This window comes from Accipiter gentilis, chromosome 34, assembly GCF_929443795.1.
Source record: "Accipiter gentilis chromosome 34, bAccGen1.1, whole genome shotgun sequence".
Classification (NCBI taxonomy): domain Eukaryota; kingdom Metazoa; phylum Chordata; class Aves; order Accipitriformes; family Accipitridae; genus Astur; species Astur gentilis.
In genome coordinates this window covers 15,165,179-15,186,869 of record NC_064913.1, presented here as the reverse complement: position 1 = coordinate 15,186,869, position 21,691 = coordinate 15,165,179, and the positions used below count along the sequence as shown (strand labels likewise).

Genomic DNA, 21,691 nt, shown 5'->3' with positions numbered 1-21,691 from the left:
TCCTGTCAGTAAGTGACCAATCCAAAGGAAATGCCATATCCACTCAAATACCAAAGAAGACAATAGGCTGCATCAAAGCCTTTTTCAAGATTGCTGATGTCAAGCCTTTTTCAGTAATCAGAACTATAGCTATCAGTGACTTTTCTGAGAACTGTTTTCATTCCCAGAAATTTCTGAGCTGCACCTTAAGCTCTGCACGTACCTTTGCGGTTGCACTATGTCCTTGCAGAGTTGTCCGGTGTTAAAGTCAATCGCAGTTACTGGAAAACTCTTGTAGATATTGTTTGAGTAAAGGATTCTGAAACCATCTCTAAGTAAATCTGAATATGTAGTCTTCTTGTTCAGAATAAGTCTATGAATGTTCATCTGGATTGCTTCTGAAAATAGAAAGATTAGAAATTGTTTTGAGATATGTTTTTCATAAGTATATTCTCTTACTGACTTCCTTCTCCCCTCCATTATACTGTTAGTATACCTGATGTGCTGGATGTAAATGACATTGGGCATGCTCTCCTTTATGCATCCATGTACTAAGTGTGAAGAAAGATAAAAAGTGAGTGTTCCTGTTATGGGCATAATAAAGAGTTTTCAGGCTCAACTGGTAGGACATATGTACACTTACTGTGTTCTCACATCCCATCTCAGGATCTCTGATTACTTCTAAATACTCTGTCATTGCATCGCTGTGACACTGGTGCATTCTGATACGACTAATAAATAATGAATCACTATTTTATTTCAGAGTTAATTTTTTTGAGTTTCTTTAAAGTCTTTCCACCATAGCAAGCATGACAATAGTGCATTTGGATAAAATATAGAAAAAAAAATTCAAGCAGTAAAACCTTTAACATGTGCCCACAAATAAAACCCACTCAAAATCTAATTTACTATCAAAAATGGAGATGAGCCAGAGATTCAGTGAGACCCAGTAGTGCCTTAACTAGTGCTAATGCTATTGTACGGAAAGGCATTCTGTTCAGATTTTTCAGTAACAGTCAGCAGTATAAAATACTAAGAAAAGTAGCTTGTTAAGAGAGGTGGTTTGGTTTTCAGTACTGTAAATTTTGTTTGAGCAAAAGGCCATTCACAAAGAATTTTGTGTCACAGAAATCTGCAAAATCAGCTTCACAGACATGTAAGGTAGAATTTAAACGATCTAAACATAGGCATCTAATGCTGTTGGAGGTGCCTTAGGGTATCCAAGACATCTGTATGGGGCAGATATGATGCAGATCAAATGTGACCATCAACTGGAACATCAGCTGGAGGCCAGGTGGGATATCCTAGGGCATCTCTCACCATGCAACTGAATTGACCTTCTAGGGTGTGATAGAGTTTCAGATTAAAACACCGAAGAGTAGATGTCCACACGTAAACTTGCTGACTCTGATGAAAAGCTATGTTCCACTGATGGTATTGACTAGATTTTCACTGCCTCTAATAGAGTTTAGAAATTTTACACAAATGCAGGCTTGCTAATTGGGAGTTGTATTACACCCCTACTATATTTTCTTACATAGTTATTAATTTTCATCATAGAACTGACAGCATTTTTGTTGTTATCTTGAATAATTAAAAAAAAAAATTATGGTAGTATTTGTTCTTGCCCATTCAATGTTTTTTATGTGTAGATAAAATAGAGGGGAAAAAAGAAATACTTATTTTCTAAATGTATTCTTTTCAAAAGGATTTATTGGTATTTTAATTTGCATTTTAAATGTCACAATATTTTTTTTTTTTTTCTAGACGGAAAAAGGGAGTGCGCTACACGAAGCGGCCCTATTTGGAAAAGTGGAGGTAGTACGCATTTTACTTGAAACAGGTAAATCTGACTTACAGGAAACACTGAACAAATATACTTAATATTCCTAATCTGGTGTATGCCTCCTCAAGTTTTGATTATACAAATTACTGTTACCTTTCTCAGCCTTTGCAAATCTAGTCACATATACCTCTTCTTTAAAATAGTGTTCTTTTAGAATAAGAAATTACTATACACAGAGAACAAAAGGGATGTTTTCACTAAGACTCAGAAATTCCATATATGACTCAGTGTATGCCACTGTATTCTGAAAATAAATGTATTCTGAGGACAAAATAGCTATATAAAATTTTGCTATTCACTCTGAAAGACAGCCAAGAATATTCTTTGATCTAGAGGCCAGAAGACTCATGTTCACATTTATTTCCTTCACTTAGCTATTCCTAACAAACATACCACCCTGCTTGCTCCTTCATTTCCTGGATAAACTTTGAGTGCCTGTGAAGAAAGGGGAAAGCACTGTGTCTCCAAGAATTGCGTTTGTCCTGAAAGGACAGGAGAACAGAGATATAGATAGAGTCCCTACAAACCCATCTACTACATAAAAGTTTCAGAATACTTGCAGGTAAATTACTCATCTAAACAACTGTCTTCTCACATAAATGAGAAGACCAATGAAAAAGAAAATACTAGAAATTACTTCTCTGAAATATGTGAACTTCCATTACACTGAGGGATCTCATTGATCTTTATTATCGGTGCTTGTGGGGTTATATACTGCAAAAGAATGTATGTCTTACTCACAGCTCCTTGTCTGAATCTCAGCTAGTGCATACCTGACCTAACATCTGTTTTCAGGAAAAAACCTCTGTCCAAGACGCTTTCCTGTTTGGATGAATAAGAAGGAAGAAGAAAGGGATCTTCACCTGCCCTTTAAAAGACAGGGCCTTTTTATATTAATTCACCTGGCAGAGGAAGGACTAGAGAACATCACACAAAGATAGGAAGCCCTTAGACCACAGATGAAGAATACCTTTTACAGACAGTACACATTACAGCCTCTGCCAGCGTACAATTGTACAAGACAGTGGAGCAGAATCTTCACTGTGAAATCCTTCAACCCCAAATGCTCTGCACTTTTGCAACACTCCCCACCTTCTGCCTTTTTTATCTAACAATCCCCTTTTCCCTAGTTCTGCTTTAAAAAAGACTCAGAAGATGTTATAAGTAGCTACTGCAAAGGGAAGATGTAAGTTGGTGTGTCTGGCCTCTAAAAATCAGCTGCCACTGCTTCCAGAATGCCCTTATAAATCCTGCTTCCTCTGATTTCATCTATTCAGTGTCCCGAGAAGAATCTTATTCTGTTTATTAGGACCTTTCATGCCTTTACTTTTTATGAAAGTACATCTAAACTAAAACCAACTTGTCTTCTAGCATAAGGCAAACATTTCCAGTGTAGCCCCTACAAGACAAAGGTGGAGAGTCATGTACAACAGGTTCTCTGAGACCTATCCAGGATAAGCCTCAAATGTATTTATGGTTACGTTCACTGTTTGAGCCAAACAATTACTTTGTCAACAGTCTGAGCAGTCAGTGAGGAAATGCTCTGCCTGTTCACAGAGCCCTTATGCTACATATGGGTATTTCAGTCTACTCAGAGCATGAATTTCAAACATGTCGACATGAAGTACAAAACTTCTAAGGTTAATAACTTTTTCAGTATTGCTCCCAGAACACATTCTGGTACTGTAGACTAGAAAATCCCCAATGAATCAGAGCAGTTTGGGGAGAATTAGAAACCAGGAATGTAAGAAAAACATTCAGAGAATTTCTTGATTTTATAAAATATTATTTTCAGGATGCCTGTTTCTTGGGAACAGTCTGTTAAAATAATCCCAAGTTTGGTTTAAGAAGCTTACTTTATATCCCCATGAGTTACAGAAACATAAAACCAATCCATGTCAGCATGTGAATTTTAGGCTACTCAAGCTTTAAACAGAAATGGATGCTGTACTTCAGCTATAACACAGCTGTTAATCTGCTACAGCTGTTAATCTGCTACAGTTGTAAAACCGCTTGCATTCAATTTGCCAGATAATTGAGTCTGATATACCAGTATTTATAATCTGAGGTACTTGGGGTTAAAAATTCCACCACAGTTCATTTTCTTTTTCAGGAATTGATACCAACATAAAGGACAGTTTGGGTAGAACCGTTTTAGATATTCTTAAAGAGCATCCATCTCAGCAGTCACTCCAAATTGCGGCTCTACTTCAGGGTAAGTTGTATTCAGTTATACATTTTTTAGAGACAAATCAGAATAGCATGGAGGAATATTAAGATACATAGTAATTTCTACTCTTTAAGTATTTCATTATATAAAAGAGTAGTCTTTGGAATTAAAAAGACAAAATTCTTGTTTGCTAGATACACAAAAATAAGTGGTTGAATATCTGAGTTTCAGACTAAACCCTTTCTTCTTTTCGGACAATAGACATTAATTAGCATGGTATGTCACTTATAGTTACTCTTTGTACATTCTTCATTATGAAATAACATATTGTAATATTTCACTGCAGTTCCATTAAATTGTGATGGTAAACTAGAATTGAAATGCTTGATTTGTTCATAAATAACAATTATGACTGAAAGATGATGACAGATTTTTCAAACATTTCATTGCATTTTTCTCGTTTTTCTTAAATTTAAAAAAAAAATTAAACCAGGCAGTAATTCTTGTCAGTATAGCAGAAATAATATAATTTTGTTGTACATATGTTTGTTCTTATTCCTCATCTTACTTTCATGGTGTAAGACTGATGGAACTCCATTGTTTACTTCAATTTTTTGAAGTAATACTCTAGAAGATGGCAGTAAAGTGACGAAACATTAGCTAGTATGTAACTCAGTGTTAAATATCATTCCTTCTCTTCTATGAAATTTGTTCCCTGCATTTTCAGATTAGTTTTTCATTAACTGTGTTTGACAGAGGAGTTCCCTGCGGGTACCATTGCTGCATCTCCACCTGTGTTGATTATTCCCATCTTTAAATAAGGCATTTTAATCAGTTCGGTGTTGGTTCTACATATGAATTAGCTCATGCTTCAGTCTCCCATATAACTCTATGTCATAAGAACATTTCTTAGAGAAAATGAGGTCATGTGGCCACACTGTGTCCTTTAGGTTTTCTTTCTGAATAACTTCCAAACTTGTTAGCCAGCTTCAGTAAAGTTTTCCAGTGAGATGATGGACTGAAGAGACAAAGCTCCTGTAAGTATAAGAAAAATTTTGCAGGCTGGAGGAGAGGCGTTCTCTTAAGTAGCAGATTCGTGTTATAGCTGAACTGAATTAACAGCTTGCCTTGAGGTCTCCCTCTCTCCCTCCTTCCTATTTTCTTTTCCCCTTTCTCCCATTCCCCCCCTTCCTCCTCCCCTACTTCCAGCTACACAGTTCTCTTCCATATTCCCTGCTTACAGGAGACTGCAAAGTGATCTGATTCAGTTTGTGAACCAGTAATATATAAAATATGTAATTTATTGTATTACTTATATTTAATAGTATGTAACAATAAAAAAAATAAGATTATAATTATATAAATATACATTTGCTTGTTTTAATGACCTTGCCCCCTATGTGATTCAGGTCCCAGAGTTAGGTCTATCCCAGGTAACTGGCAGAAATGTGCATCAAAAAGTGGGGAGGAAGATATGGGTGAGGGGAGTCGGACTTCCCCTTATCAGCAGAAGGGAGTTCCTAATTTGACTCAGACTGTATGGTGAAACCTCGACCTTTATGTCCTCACTGAGCTGCAGGGTGAACATAGCACTATGCAGAGGAAAAGAGGATTAATATCATACTTAAACTTCTTCAGTGGCAGGAAAAGGGTCAGTCAGAGCTTCCACTTTGTTAGACACCCAAATCAATCATCCTTCAGATATTAATCTAAGATTCATTGTAATGTTCATTCACCAACTAAACTAATTTTCATTTTAGTATCTCTGTATTGTTTCATTTTTCTCCTTAGTGTGATAACCTTGCAGTCTGAACCCCACTGATGAACAAATTTTCTTCAAAGTACCCTTGCTCTATGAAAAATAGAGCACCCAAACTCCTCTCAAGGGTTTGTCATGTTGATGGATCAGTACTTGCCCTTAGTTTTTACCACAAAAAGGAAATATATCAATTGCAAGGCTTTTTGGTGCTTTGACATGCAATCTTTTTCACATGTGTGCCTTGAAAATATAAAGACGACTGCTTAGTAGTTTCAGCTCATATTAGTATGATGAAACCGTGCTTGTAATGAGCAGCTGTTTAATTTTGCTCTGCCTTATAGTTAGAAGTGATGGGCAAGGAGAAAAAATGTTTACAGAAATGTCATTCTGAGTCTTAAGAAAACCTGAGGAGTCCCTTCAGAGCTCCCTTGCGGAGCCCACTGAGATTCTTTTTCATCAGCAGAGGGTTCACTGAAGTTTTAACTATCAAAGATAAAGTTTGAACTGTGAACTGAAGTTGAAAAATAAAATCAGGAGTGACAGGATTCAGTACTAGCACTGCTGATGATACAGTAGACCTACTCTCTTCTAAAAAGCCAGCTGAGTATACTCTTCACTGAAGTGTGAGCATTTATCCTGCTGTAGCTGAAAAATCAGTGAAGCACTGGGATTTTGGGAAACCTGGATGCACTGTAATTGAGTTCGACTTCAGTGGGTAATGAATTCCATGCAAAGAAAGGGCAATTGCTGAGAGAGAGTCAGTGGCTTCCAAATACATTCCTGGTAAAGCTGCTATCTTCAGATGGTTGTCTGGAGGAGCTTATGTTGTCTCCTTCATGTAGACTTACGGGAAAAAGAAAGTACATTAATGGTGTCAGACAATTACCGATCACGTTTTCTAAGTTTCTTCCTAAGTTTTTTTCTTTATGCAGACACAATGGCATTGAATTGATTCTTTCACCTTGTTGCCAAGCATCACCTAGCATTCTCATTAATTTTTACCATTTCCCCCTTGCATTGTTATGAGTGTTTTTGTGCAGTTTATAGTACTAACATAGCATAATATTTGTCCCTGCCACAAGTCATTAGCTTTCAAAATATAAAACAAAGACTGAAGGATATATTTAAATAGACTGGCAGAACTAGACAAGGAAATAACGTGACTGGTATTACTGGTGGGCCTGATAGGTAGTGTTCTGTCCTATACGCAGAGGGGTAATGGAGTTGTAAGAAAAGTTTTGAAAGAAAATGACTTGGTTTTGAGGATATTTATGAGAAACTTCTTTGAAGGAGAAGAAAGTAATTTCTGTCTTTAGAAGCAGTTCATGGAGGCAGTAATACTAAATGCGTTCAGCTGATACCAAAACCTACAGGACGAGTAGCCTCCTGTGAATGAGGCCTCCAGAATTTAAGAATTGTGGCTAGAAGTTTCTGTTGGTTTTATCCCTGTTTTTAAGAATATTTACAAAACTACTTTTTACAGATTATAGGTTAAGAAGAAACAAAACCTTTTGCAGTGAGGATTTAGAAGTAATCCTAGTGTTTTTGTGATTTTTACATCTTTTCTCCCTATCCTGAGAAAATAGTAATTGAAGTTTCTGCGAAAATATTTTTGTGTGTGTTTGCAAAGTCTGCCGTCTTTTTGGAGATTTTGGCATGTTATCTGATAGAAGTAAAATAAATAACAAAATCACTTTAAAGAGCAACCTGAAAAAGGCTGAGTAAGCTATACACCACCTGATTTTTTTTTACTGCCTGTTAATTAGAGATGGAATTATTAGAAATGACAGTTCAAGTTTTAATTCTTTTTCTTTCATATATGTCTCATCATTTTCTGTGTCTTGCTCAGGTCTGAGTTGCATTGTTCTCAATTAAAAGTACTTATTACAGTTTAGATTCTCATTGTGGTAATGGAGAAATAGCTGTTTAGGCATTATGTACTCAGAAAGCAGAAAATGAGAATACTATGCCAAGTAAGGCCAGTCTACGGTATGCATTTCATGGATGCAGTGAAACAACGGCATTCAGTGCTGAAGCAGTTAACAGTATTGGCACTTAGGGCTTTATAATTAGGCATTGAAGATAAAAGGGATGTTGCCAAGGCTAGTAGGCCTAAAATTAAACCGACCAGCTGTGTTTTAGTTTTAGCACATGTGAACGTGACGCAGGTGCATGCTATACTATCTTTCAACTCTTTCTCCACAGCCTACTATGCTTTCTGTTAGAATCTTGCTCTTTTACTATTTCTGGAAGCACAATTCTTGTTATTATGAAAAAAAAAGGAGTTAGTAGATAAACAGATGAAAAATGACATGAGCCCCAGGAAGGCACAATAAGCTCTGCTGCATAGACAGTATGGAGGGAGATGTAGTGGAAAGCTGTTTCCTCTCTCTTCTGCTGAAGCTGGTTAACAACCTAACATTGTTTGTACATGTTACCGAATTATTCATAAATGGAAAATGCATAAGCAGCTGCAGAACCAGGACTCCTTTCTCCTCCCCTCTACTTAAATAGCTTTGGTGTTATTAGCACTGGCTTGCTTGCTTGTATTCTCACTCTCTCTCCCTCTCTTTCTTTGGACAAGTAGATCTTCCATTCCCTTGAGTGCAGGAGGCCAGCCCCACTGGAAAGACGGAATAGGTTTCCAGTCAAGGATTTAATTACAGCTGTGTGGGATGAAAAGAATTGGGATCTCAATCCCCCTTTGTTGTTGTTGGTTTTTTGTTGGTTTTTTTTTTTTTTTTTTCCCCTGGGGACTTCTCAGCTCTTTTTATAGGCTGTAGTGCAAAAACTGTAGAGTATTAACTATGCTTATGAATTAATTTAACTGCTGTTGTTTTGGGGACTGAAAGTTTAGCTGCACCCTTACCTATCTCAGGATCATAGCAGTACTCGAGTGCTGGTTTCTGTTTATCTTCCCTGAACACGTGCACAAAAGCCTTCTTATGTGCCTATAATTTAAACATTTACTGATTTCAGGCTTCTCTGGGATTAAGTTACACTTGAGTCATCCAGAATTGTCCTCCGTAATTTAGGATACTGAAGTCAGCCCAACCTCCATCTCAGCTCATTTGTCACCTTAGCACACCTGATGGTAGCAGCTGCCAGTCGTTTTTGGTAACTGCTGCTGCTATAAAGAAAAGAGGAATTGGGTTACCAAGTCTTAGGTGGGCTCATTGTCGGGGAGCAAATGAGTTGGTTTGGGTGGAGCTTTTTTGGGAGCTCTTGGGCTGGGGTAGGACTTAGTATCTGTGAGCTGCAGGATCCTCAGCCAGGGTCTGGGAGAACCCTTGTGAGGGCAGAGGGTGCTCTGGATGTGAGTGCCCTTCGGGAAGATATGGAGGGAAAGAGAAGAAGGATGCCCCTGCAGGGACATTGGCAGTGGAGGGAAGTGGTTTCTAAACCAGTTTTATTCCTCCCATCTAGTTACTTGGAGAGCCTTCTGGTTGAAAAGGTGAGTGTTCAGATTTATTCTAACCAAATTCAGCTTTTTTAGAGTTTAAAAAGCCTTTTTGGTTTCTTTAGGGGAAGTCATTCTAGGGAGGAACTCTATGAGAATCCACCTCATGGTATGGCCAAAGTAGGCTCCAAAAACAAAGGGAAAGGAGCTGGTATTTCATTAAAAAAAAAAAAACAAAAAAAACCCAAACAACTGTTTGGGTTTGTCCTTTTTTCCATTAAAAGGAAAAGTAAAAAGTTCTCTGAGGCTAATGTAGTCATTACTCTAAAGGCCAAGGTTTATAAATAAAGCAAAAATCTTGACCCTCTCACCTTGCTGAGGAATTAGGAGCTAGAGGAGCTGAAGTTAAAGCAAGCTGTGCTCTGCAGCCTGAGCTTTTACTGTTCCTGGAAGTTCAACAGCAGCTCCAGCTGAGCTGGGCTGTGTTCTCTTCATGGCTGACCTTCCCAGCTCCAACCGTTCTGCTGGGAGGCAGCCGTGCTGCCCCGCTTATGTGTAAATGCTTTCCCTTCTGCTCGGCTTTGGCCTAACTGGTGTCACAGAAGCTGCAAAAGCTGCAGTTCCAGCTGCTCAAACTCTCCAGTGCTTGTTACCTTCTGGGGTTTGTGTTCCTCACTGCTCTTATTTCTGATGCTGTGTGACCACTTTCATGCTATCGCTTTTTGTGTGCTGTTTAGATTGAGTGGGGCTATGGTAAAATCAGGTAACTGTAGGAAAGAATGCTATTAAGCAGGCAAAGTTTTTGAGATTTTTAGTATTAATTCGTACTGAACTGTAATGTGCTATTTGAGTCGATGAAGTAAAACACTCCATTCTTCCGAAGCAGTACAGTGAGGCAACATCTCCAAAGCGTGTATTAACCTATGCTTCCTTCATGCCCTCCATGCTAGTCATGCTGGCTGGCTGTGAAACATGGACCAGGGTGACAATAAGCTGGTGAAGGAAGCATTACGAATCTGGTTGTGTCCCAAATAGCCTTTGTTGTCCCCGATGGTGAGAATGATAGGCTTTTCTCTAAACCCTGTGGGACCACAGCTGGGAAAACTGTGCTGGTCATTAAGTGGTATAATTGACTAAGCTTGGCTTTCTTCTGAATTATCTTTCTTTTTTTGAGGAAAGGGATAGAATCCAGAGCAGTCTCTCAAGTACACTGTAGGCAGAGCAGGTGATGGTGTCAGTGACATCTTTTTCAATAAGTTTGGGCAGGCTTTGAAGGTGAATTTCTAGCCAGCTGCAGGTGGATAGAATTTGGTTGTTAATGAAAGGATCCACGGCTTGTGTGTACTTTGCCTTTGGCTCCTGACACAGATCACCTGTTCTGCATCTGTTTCTTTGATAATATTGTGTGTTAGTATGCATTTACCTAGACTATAAGCCTCTCGCAACTGAGTCCATGTCTTTATTTGTCTTGTACATATATAATAGAATTTTCAATAGTATAAAACCAAGTTAGGGGTAGAAGTCCCACAGAAGCCTAAGTTTTAAGGGTTGCATCTTGCTGGCCCTTTCTAAACCTCTACACCATATGTCGTGCTGAGCCTTTCGTAGAGGTTTTCTGGAAGGAACTGTGCAGTTTTTAAAGTAAGTATTTGAGACTTAGGTTGAACTCGGGATTTCCTCCTCAGAACTAGCCTTTAGCAGGTAAGTGCATTGGTCTGAAAGTGGGGCTTGACAAAGAATAAAAATGGAGTGTTATTTTAAAACCACAGTCTTGCATGATATTGGACAGCAAAGTTAGTCCTTTGCAATCTCCCCTGCATTTCCTTTCCTAATAATATCTGTATTGATCTAATAATTTTAACACTCCAACCTGGTAGAATTTCATTTTAGGTTTGCTTTTGGATGGTTGCACAATTATCAGGCAAATAGTTTCAGGCATGAATTGCTTTTTTCCTTTTGTTTTTCTTTGGGTCTAGCTTCCTTTCTGTTTCTTCTCCATCTTGCACATTAACTTGACAAATAATGTAGCTGACAGAGCTGGAAAACATACCAGAGCATTTTGTCATGCTGCTGGTTTTCTCATGGCCTCTTACAGCTGCTCTTTGCTTTCAGTGCTACACACAAAAAATAGAAATGCCCACTTTCATATGAAGAAATGTATGACAGGTTATCCAGGGGACCATTGCCAACTATCAAACTTAATATATGACACTTTCAAATCATATGTTCTTTTAAAAAAAAAAAAAACAACAACCTGCAAAGCATTCTGAAACTGCATGCTGTTCTCTGCCATTTCCATTTTAATTTTCACAGATGTCTATTTTATCACAGATTGTATTTGGGGTTTGGGATTTGTCATTTAATCAGGAATAACAGCAAGCTAACCAAGTGTATTGTAGATTGTAGAAATTAAATTGGAGATATTTCACTTCCCAGAAACTCTTCAGTCTTTCAGTTTGATATTGATGAGAGCAGTTATTTTAGTTTGCTTTTATGTGTCTTGTAACATGTGCTGTTGTGGTTACTATCTGGTATCAGAAAAAACTTGTTTCAGCAACCCAGAAAATCAAGAAAATGCAGATGCAGAATAACTGCCTGAACTGAGAAGCAGTCACTCTGCTGGAAAAAAAAAGTACCACTATTGCATAAATTAATTTCTAATTTATTATTTAAATATTTGTCCTACAATAACATTCATTAAGGTTTTGGTGTCCCATTGAGCTAGGCTGTGTACAAAAGCATGTGAAAGTAATGTATATACTTACACAAAAATAGTAGTAATTAAATTGAAGTTTAGCACATTCAGCATTCCACGTTTTTCTGTTTTTATAAACATCAGCATGAAGGTGGGACAAGGGAAGTCTTAAAGAGGGAAAGCACAAACATTTTAGTACACTGCTTTTTAGACTGCTTGTTTTAACTAAATTTTTGAGTTTACATTCTTTTTTCTCATGCACTTGGTCTGTACTGCAAGCAGAATATTTGGTTTTCTTATCAGTATATCTACTTATTTTGAATATCCTGAATATCTTGTCCAAGAACTCTTCACAAATTTAGAACAAAAGAAGAGTCTTTCAATGGTAATAATATAATGGAACAGTTACACAGATATTTCAAGGGGACAGGAAAAACACAGAGATAGTCACAACCCATTACTCCTACAATGAGATTTCTGTAACAGTTTCAGCAGATTAAAGAATTAGCCATTTTAGTGTTTTATAATACTTTCAATAAATGATTGCCTTGCAGCAGTGTTTATGAATAATTACAAGGGTGTAATATGAAAAATTGGAAAGGCTTTAATGAAAAATGAAGTAGCAAATATACTTTTGAGTGGAATAAACCCCCTTAATTCAGGAGTTTAAGTGTATGTGTATCTTTAAATTGCAGAATATATGGAAACGGGAAATGCAAGTGTTTCAGAGGAACGCCCACTGGAATGTGCAGAACATCAGTCTTGCATTTTGTCCCCAGAAGTTCCTCCGTCTCCAAAGGCTAAAAGTAAATACATGTACTCTGTGAATACAGAAGCTGTACTGAACTTCTCTTTAATATTAAAATTACATTGCTGACACATTCATACAAACATACAAAATGAAAAAGAGATATTAAGGAAGTCATTGATACTGAGAAGCTTTTTTCCATCATGAATTACCTATCTTGACTACATACACTGTAATCCATGTCATATAGAAAAGCAAAGAACTGTATCCTCAGAGAAGTCACTGATGGATTATGATGTATTACATTACGTGATCTTAAGTCTTTTTAATTTATCTGACCTTACACACTTCATAATGAAGTAAACCAAGATACTAGATGTGTCAAAATACTCTGCAGGCATTGTTCGCATTCAAGTTAAAGATTGTTTCCTTTATATTTCCCAGTGAGTACCTCTTCCAACAGTGTTACATTTGGATGCCTCTTTCAAAGATCACGTGTGTACTGCTCTTTCATTCATCTCATAACATATCTTTCATACACCGTGACTATCGCTGTTGTGTGCATGTACTTTCATCTTACGGTCTGATTCACCCTTTACGCACCACAGCCACTTGTGTAGGGCGCTTCCTGAGTGGGTTGTCGTCCTGCTCTTCCATGAAAATCATCCTCCCGTAGAACCAAACCTGACTTCTGCCTTCTGTAATCATCCACAGTAAATGTAATTGACCGCTGGCAAATAACTAAGCCTCACTATTTTGGTTTTGTCGGGGGGTGTGTGTGTGTGTTGTGTTTAGGTTTTTTTTAAAAAACATGTTTACAGGGAGAATATTTATTCATGAGAAAACCAAGCTTACTTCTGCATGCCAGATTATGATCTTCATGGTGATAGTAAAGGGATGCTCTAGTTCCATTCATGGTTCCCATTGGGGTACTTAACAGACGTATGGTGTAAAAAGATAAGTAGTTCCTTTGAGATTAGTAGAATCATGAAGTCATCTACCCTATGCAATAGAAATAACCGTCCTGAAATTAAGTAGTAAATATTTTTAAAATATGTTTTACTTCTTAACGATAAGGGCATGATCTCACGTTTCTTGTTTCTGCTTTCAAGGTATAAATACTGTAAAATGTGCTAGCTGGCTTTTGCTTGTCTACTGTGTAATCTGATTCTAAAGGAAAGAAATTGTACTTGATTGTGCTTCCCATCCATCTGTCTGCCATTCTCTCACAATCTAATTTCAAATAATTTAAACCAAATTTGGAAGAGGGATAGCAGTATCAATTACCTTTCTGTGACTTTCATGAAAATAAGTATCTAGATAGAGGAGAGACCTTAATTAGTACCTGAACTGAAAGAGATAGACAAAATTTGTCTTTCATTTATTTGTTCTGGCAGCAATCGGCCAGCCAGTTAGCATACACGTACTCACAGGTTGGTCAGCACCCTTGCAGTTCCAGTTTTACCACACAATTCATTCTTACCCAGTAAGAAATATTGCAGGCTGTATGTGGGAGAACATGGGACGGGGGACATGAACATAATTGTCTAGGAAACAATAGTCCTGTTTCTTTCCAGGGCACTGCATCATGATTTTAGAATAGGTCTTAATTTTTAGGTATTTTGCTTCCAACTTTTACTTATCATAATATGGAATAATTTCAAATTTCCAATTAAAAAGCAGAATATAAATAAACCTGATTATGTCTTTGTTTAATTTTACAAGTTTTGTGCAAAGTTACCTTTGACTAAGAGTAACAAGAATTGAGTGCAACACTTTTGTTACTTGGATATTAAAAGGCAATTAGATGCTTTTAGTTAACAGCTTTTGTACCTGGCTCTGAAAATTTCAGTCATAACTGGCCATAGTTGTAATTTAAAAAATATTTTTAAATATTTATGTTTACCTAGCATAACGAACAGTGACTATGAAGAAAAATGATACAAAAAGGGGCTCTAGACCAAGCAGATAGAATCTTATCTGGGGCTCCTTTAGTTACATGAACGTACGTACGTGCATTATAAGTATGCTGAGCTTAATATGCTCGCTCTGTTTTTCCTTTTCAGCATTTTATTCCCAAAGATGGAGTAAAATGGAATTATCTTTCTATTTTATCAAGTCTAAGGACTGTAGTTTCCAACAGTATGACTCTTGTAGACCTAGTCAAGAGGAGGGCTTTCTTATTTGCCCTTAGAAAAACTAGTCTTTCACTCATTTTCATTGCCCTTACTGAAGGTAGCTGTGTAACACACATGCGGTAGATTATCAGAACCTAATGCAGTTGTTTGTAACCAGCAGCTTTTTACTCTATGGAGGTCTTGCTGCTGGCAGTGGGCTATCTGCAGAAAAGCTAGCACTCAATGAGATTCTAATCCTTATTGCCACCAGTATTTCTAATAGTGGCCCTCAGTTAGTATAGATGTATAAAGCCCATTTTCTTACTATTCTGGTAGATTTTTTAACTAAAGGTGTCTGAAAAATTAAGGAGAAAACACATAACACAATGCAGAATGGACTAAACATGGGTTTCTAATAGACTGCTGTAGGGAGGTGTGTTTTAAACTTGTGGGTTTTGCGGAGTAGATCCTTACACCATTCCCATTAATCCCGGGAAAGTGAGCAAGAATTCTTTATAAAACATGGCTACTTTGGGACAGATGTGCATTCTCAGAAATTCCATTCCAACCTACTTATGGTTTATGGAACCGATGTAGTGTATTAATTGATTACAGCAGCAAACATGAACCCAATGCAGAGTATGGGACATTGATTTTGTATGTTTGTAGAAACTTTCCTTTCTTGGATTAATTTGACATTCTTGGATAGTTGCTATTTCTAGGCAATTTTCAGGATTAGTAAACAGAGAAGGGGTAAGTATATATTGTAATTAATCCTAATTAAATGCAAGGTACAGGGGAATGCAGAAGTGTGTAGATTACCTCCAGTGATTCCCGTTCTGGAATGAGATGCCGTTATTTTTGAGGGGCGAACTGTGCATGAAGGTCACTGTTTAGATAAGGCATGGAATATAACAGATACTCAGTAAAATTTAAAGAATGTGCATTTCCTTTTTAGGCATAAATTACCCCTGGTATTCTAATTATTGACTAATGGTGTGTCTGTTTTTAAAGGTGAAGCTGTGACTGGAGAATTATCAAAGCTCTTAGATGAAATCAAATTGTGCCAAGAAAAGGAATACTCTTTTGAAGATCTGTCTCATACAATATCAGACCATTATCTGGACAATTTTAGTAAAGTATCAGAGGAAGAACTTATGACCAGTGGAAGCCAAACCAAGCTTAATGTAGTAAGTAAGATGGGATACAAAGACAATATATTCAGTTATATCTGCTTTACTTATGGCACATTCAAGAAAGAAATAGTACAAGAGTGAGAATAGTACAAGTCTAACATTATAATAGAAAAAAATGAGAGAACATGTGGTCCTTACGGATTTAGAATTTAATGTTCCCATTATTTTACAAAGATACTGCTTACCACATCTCAGAATGGCTTTTTATGGTACTGCTAATAGGACCAAAAGTTCAGGTCAGTTTTTCTTTTGAGTGTGGGGAGTGCAAGGAAGGGGTTTTTGAGAAATCAGTTGAAATCAGTATGCCTAGTACTATACTGAAGTCTAAATGCTTGCAGAATGTCATCAGAAGTGTCCCCCAAAAAGAAGCTAAGCATCTTCAGTTATGATTCTTATTATTACAACATAGCTTTCCCAGTAGCCTGAGTTTCTCATACTGAAAATTGTTGTGGTTGTGATACTTCAGTGATTTCCAACTACAGTTGAAAATAGGACTTCATTGCTACTAATCCTGTGAATAAAGTGCTCTAGGATTCATTTTTTCTTTACAGTGTAACAAGGCTTTTTTTTTTTTAAATTGAATTTTCTTCCTCAATAAGTAAATGGGATTGCCCAGGGAATAAAGCACAGAACAGAGGGGAAAATGCTAAGTGCTAAATTTCAATTAATGTAGTTCATAAGTTAAGAAAAATTATGCTCTCATATGTTGGGAAAACCATTACAAGTTAAGGAGTTATGTTCTAGAGCATTTATTACAATATATGTAGGCAGAATGAGATTTACAAAGATGGTTAGCTGCCTTGAAATGCAGTAGATCCTTTTGTAAAGCCCATCTAGATGTTTGAATGATTAGATACATAACCCATGTTGAGTCAGTCTGAACAAGATATGATCCCATTTAAGCATTTTTATACATATTGCTAGTGTCTCTCTGTATTTAGGTGCTAACTGCTATGTAAATCTGCTCAGCTGCTGTTTTGCAGAAAATGTAATCCATATTATTCTATCTACTCAGACTGAAACTTTTACAGACCTAAATGAAATACAATGTGAATAGGAAGTATTGAGACACTAAATTTGTATTTACGTGCAGCAGGCAAATACAAAGGTAAATTAGGCAATATGGTTTTTGAGATTTCATCTATTTATATATTGAACTAGATGTGAAAACAGATCTTCAAAAACAGGGACTGTTTAAAGCACGTTGCAGTGCTCTCCTACTAGCGCACCCAGCTACTTTTTCAAAGAAAACTACAATCAGGATGATGGGTATACACTTCCAACACAAAGTCAGGATGGAGGGCAGAGCATGTTTTCCCCTAGAGTAAACCCAGCTATGCAGGCCTATACGGAGAGGATTCTTTGCTGTGATGTGGGATTTTCCTGTTTGATCTAAAACATCCATTTTGGTTGTTTTAAGGCATTTTAAGGTCACTCAGTCTGTTCAGTTGCTACCTGGCTGCCTTGCATCAAAAAAAAGGAAGTTGTTCCCAGTTTTGACATGCTTTTACTTTTGGGGAAGTGCTGCTTTCCCTTGGTGTGTAGACTCCCTGTACAGTGCACGGGTGACACGAAAACGTGCACGTGCTGTAAGGAAACATCAAAGAATAATCGAGAAGAAGCACTAAAATGAAGAGTTCTGTTGAGCTCTGAAAATGGGTGCGATGGTGAATGCTGCCAAACTACTCTGGGGGCAGGACCAGCGAGCATGGTGGCAGAAGTGTGACAGTAGGGTGATGATTGAAGAAACTTAAATGAATATTTATGTACAAGAACATGGAGAGAGAGAGAGATGTGGAGACATATATAGATATGGAGAGTCAGAAATAGATTCCTTGGGTATGTATTAAAGAAGAGATAAACTCCTGCAGCTTCTTCTGAAGCCCTGAGAAGCTTCCATAAAAGTCTCAGTAGGGTAAGCGGGGTCTTCTCTTGTCTGCATTCATTCAGCTCACATTCGTTGCTGCTGCATGTGCCAAGACCCTCTGGAAGCTGGGGCAGCACGGCATGTGGTGACACTGGAGCACAGGCTCTTTGTCCCTGCAGGACCCAGTGTTGTCTCTCTCTGTTACCAGCTCCAGCACAGGGCTGGAACTGCACCTGGTGTGCCTCTATGAGCGAGCACTTCAGGTTCAAATCAGCAGTTTTTCCCCTAACTTTCATTGCTGACTGTGCCCGTGTCAGCTCTGAGGAGGTGTAGGAGTTGGGTCCCTGTTGGTAATGTGTCAGGTGATGCCGTTTCCCTGACAAATGTTGGTTCCAGAGACAATGTCTGGTGCGGGCTTTTCAACTTCTCCTGTAGTCCAGTGATCTGAACAGGTTCCAAAACCCCAAGTCATGACACTTTGTGACCCTTAGAGAGGTTCTGCAAAGGAAGTGGCTGCTAGAAGACATCTGCATTTTTTGCATCATGCTATTGTTCAGAGAAATAGGAGACCAAGACGTGGGAATTTCTGTTTGGAATAGTAGCTCGTGGGTCAAAAACTTAGTAAGTTGGAGCAAGGAATGTCAGGAGCCACCTCCTGAGGATAGCATGGGCGTATGAAAGAGAAAGCATCAGGAAGCAGAGTGTATTTCAAAGCTTTTTTTTCTTTAAAACAAAACAAAAAAAAACAAAGAAAAAAGAAACCCAACATTTTTTGAAGCTTTTTTGAAGAGGTCCAAATCATCTGTGGTACTGCTCTGGCTAAATAAGGTTTTGGTTGATTCAGGACTGCAGAAGGGAGTGACTGTCTGTCTAGGATCCACAGCCTGGAATTCTCTCCTGAATTTAAGTGCCAGCCACTTTTATTTGAAAGAGCAGGGCTCACTGTGTAGTGTAAGGGTAGTGGGGTTGCTTGATTTTTTTAATGCAGTAACTTGACAATAAAAGGCTTTATCTGGGAAGTGGAAGAGTGGTGTTTGGTTCTCTCTGTGGCATAAGGGTGGGTTTTAACATCACTTTTGTAGTCTTCCACATGAAAGGACCGAGCATCATCCTGTTGGTCCCCTCCAGTATTCTTTCTGGATTTTACAACTGCTGGAAAAATACCAGTGCAATTCTGAGAGCAGGGCTAAGTTAATGTGATCTTTTATTTGAAGACTGCATTATAAAGAATAAACTAAAGAAAGTCAAGTTAAAGCTACACTTGAAACTTTGCAACTCTAGCTGTGTTTCAATGTACTTCTGATGTGCTGTTGTATAAAATATTAATTCCATGTTTCCTAGTCTATCTTCACCAGTCATTAAAACATGTATATTATGAGATCAGATGACAATCCCCTGTTCATTGGCTTCACAATTAAAGGCCAAATTAAACGTAGTTTTGCAGCTGGAAATGTGGGTTATGCTATTTCAGAGAGAGCTCCAAAAAGGCATCATTTTAGTTGGAATTGCCCATTTTTCTCAAAGGCTTGTACATGGGGTGGGGTTGATGGTGGATTCATAGATTTTTTTTTTTTAACTCCCAGTTCCTGTCTGCCTCTTTTTCCCATTTTTTTGTCATTGTGACTTGAATACACTCTCTAGTTCCCCTAGAAAGAGAAAGCCCTGGTAGCTGCCGCACAGGCAGGCTAGGAAAGCTTTATACTTGTGGATTTTTCAGTCCTGACATAGTAGTTTTTCTGTGTTTGCTAAATACCAAACTTTCACTCCAAATAACTGGGATTTGATTGTTCAGCAGGTCAGAAAAGGAGCTGTGCTTTGAAACTTGTTCCAGAAATCATGAGGTGGAAAAAGATGTAGGAAAATCCTCGATTGTATCACAGTTTAGTTAACTTAGGTGTGTCCTTTTAAAAAATCAAGCTGTCTTAAGTATGATTGCTAGCAAAATCAGCTTTTGACAAAAACTTAGAGTAGTTTTGTTTTTTTTTAAAAAAGTATAATTTAAAAAGTATTTATTTTCCAATAGATGGCAGTCTGGCTCAGTAATTTCAAGAACAAAAGCAGCCATCTTATATAAGAGTTTTCCAACTTTTTCATTGCTATGTTAAAATCATGCATTTTTAACACGGTTGATAGTACAAACTGCTTCAAAACAAGCGCCTGTAATTCTTATAAGAGGAAAATTTATTGAACATTGTGGCATACATTTAAACTAAAACCTAAAATATTAGGGCTCAATTTAGAGGTGTATTATAACACACAGGTTACACATCAAGTTTGTATTCAAACAATCTGTGTGAATCCAAAAGCAAACAAGAAAATTTAAATAGGTATGACTTGCAAAGCAGGGATCCAGAAAAATGTCAAAGTGTGTATTGTGAAGAATCTTCCTGCGCTCCTGCAAGTAAATTGCTTTAACTCCGATTCCTTTGTCCTTGGAGTGCTAACTAATGTAATTACTGGTTTCTTGTCAGGTTTGAGGTTCATGTGAGAACAAATTATTCTAAATATAATATAAAAAACCAGAAATGCTGTATTTATTGCAATGTATTTGCTCATTGTGTTTCTTAATTTTTAAAAAAAGTTAGAAAAGAGAAATATGGGCATTTTGTAAGGAAAAATTTCTGTGGATACTGGAGAATGTTACTTATTTGCTTTGGACAGCCTGGGACTGCAAAACAGAAAACAGGGTATTAAGAACTTCTACACTTCCATATCTGTGTGTATGAGTGTATATCTATATTTGCAAGATGTACATATTGGATACAATACTTCTTAATCTTTTCCTTTCATAAACTTGTTATTTCCTTTTAATGATTTTTTTCTTAAAATTAACCCTCAAAAAAGGTTCATCTCATTCTGTGTTCAGTCAGAGTGAATTTGAAAAGTGTTTTCATTTAGTAACAATAACTATTCTCCATATTTTTGGCAAAGTCGTGAGAATTTTTGAACTAAAACTAATTTTAAAAGAATCTGCCATATACACTTAATAAAACTGAAGCTCTAAATTGAATTATTTTCTTCAGATCAGTCCCTTTAATCTTGTGTACTAGGTGGTTGCTCGCAATGTTTGCTTTTACATTTATGCTATTGTGTTCACAAGCATGATGCATAGACTACATTATTGATTTGGACTTGCAAGTGCAATATCTTGCTGTCTTTGGATATGTGACATGAGTTTAAAGACATAGTTCCAGAAGCTTCTGGGCTTTTAACAGCAGACTGTATGTTAAAGGATTTTACTTAATTACCTGGAATAAATACCGAGAATCTTAAGTTAAATATTTATTTTTGCTTACAGAATAAAACTGAAGATAGTAAAACTATGTAGGATTAGAATGACTGCACTACAGAGGGATTTCACAGAAGTGGCAGCAGTATATCTGATTAAATTTAATGTGGTTATGTAATAGATAATAAAGGCTGGCAGCAGTAATTTAAATTTGAACATGAAGAAAGGTTCTGTGTAGTCTCAGGAAAAAGATTTGGATTTCATCACAGGCATATAAATGTCAATTTCTGCTTAATTCTGTCATCCAGAAAGGAAAGTTTATACTTATGTACATTAAGAGAGAACAAAAGAAAAAACCCCAAAACAAACAACAAACCAAATCCAAAACCAAACCACAAACCCCCTTAAAATGTCTTATTAACTTTGTTGAAAACAGCGATGGTATGTATTCAAAGATAAGATTCACTTTTTACTCTCATGTCAGAATATTAAGAAGATGGGGGTATATAAAAGCAGTAAAACTATGATCAAGTTTGGCTTATACATAAGGGGAGACTTTAAAGCATAGAATTGTGTGTTTTCAAAAGAAGATGGCTAAGAATGAATATATTAGAGGGGAATAAAATTTATGCATGGTCCTTTAGAAGTCAATTATTCTGATTATTTTTTTCTTTAAGGCAAAGAA

At 37.1% G+C, this 21,691-nt stretch overlaps 1 protein-coding gene across 2 annotated transcripts in view; it reads left to right on the top strand.

Annotated features, from left to right (window-relative positions):
• Window positions 1-21,691, top strand: part of ANKS1B (ankyrin repeat and sterile alpha motif domain containing 1B) — a 427,589-nt gene that overhangs the window by 68,014 nt on the left and 337,884 nt on the right. For both annotated transcript variants that reach the window (XM_049792403.1, XM_049792402.1), the window contains exons 5-8: window positions 1,747-1,822; window positions 3,939-4,040; window positions 12,545-12,655; window positions 15,729-15,904. In XM_049792403.1, the coding sequence (XP_049648360.1) occupies window positions 1,747-1,822; window positions 3,939-4,040; window positions 12,545-12,655; window positions 15,729-15,904 (465 nt within the window). The remainder of the gene's footprint in view (window positions 1-1,746; window positions 1,823-3,938; window positions 4,041-12,544; window positions 12,656-15,728; window positions 15,905-21,691) is intronic.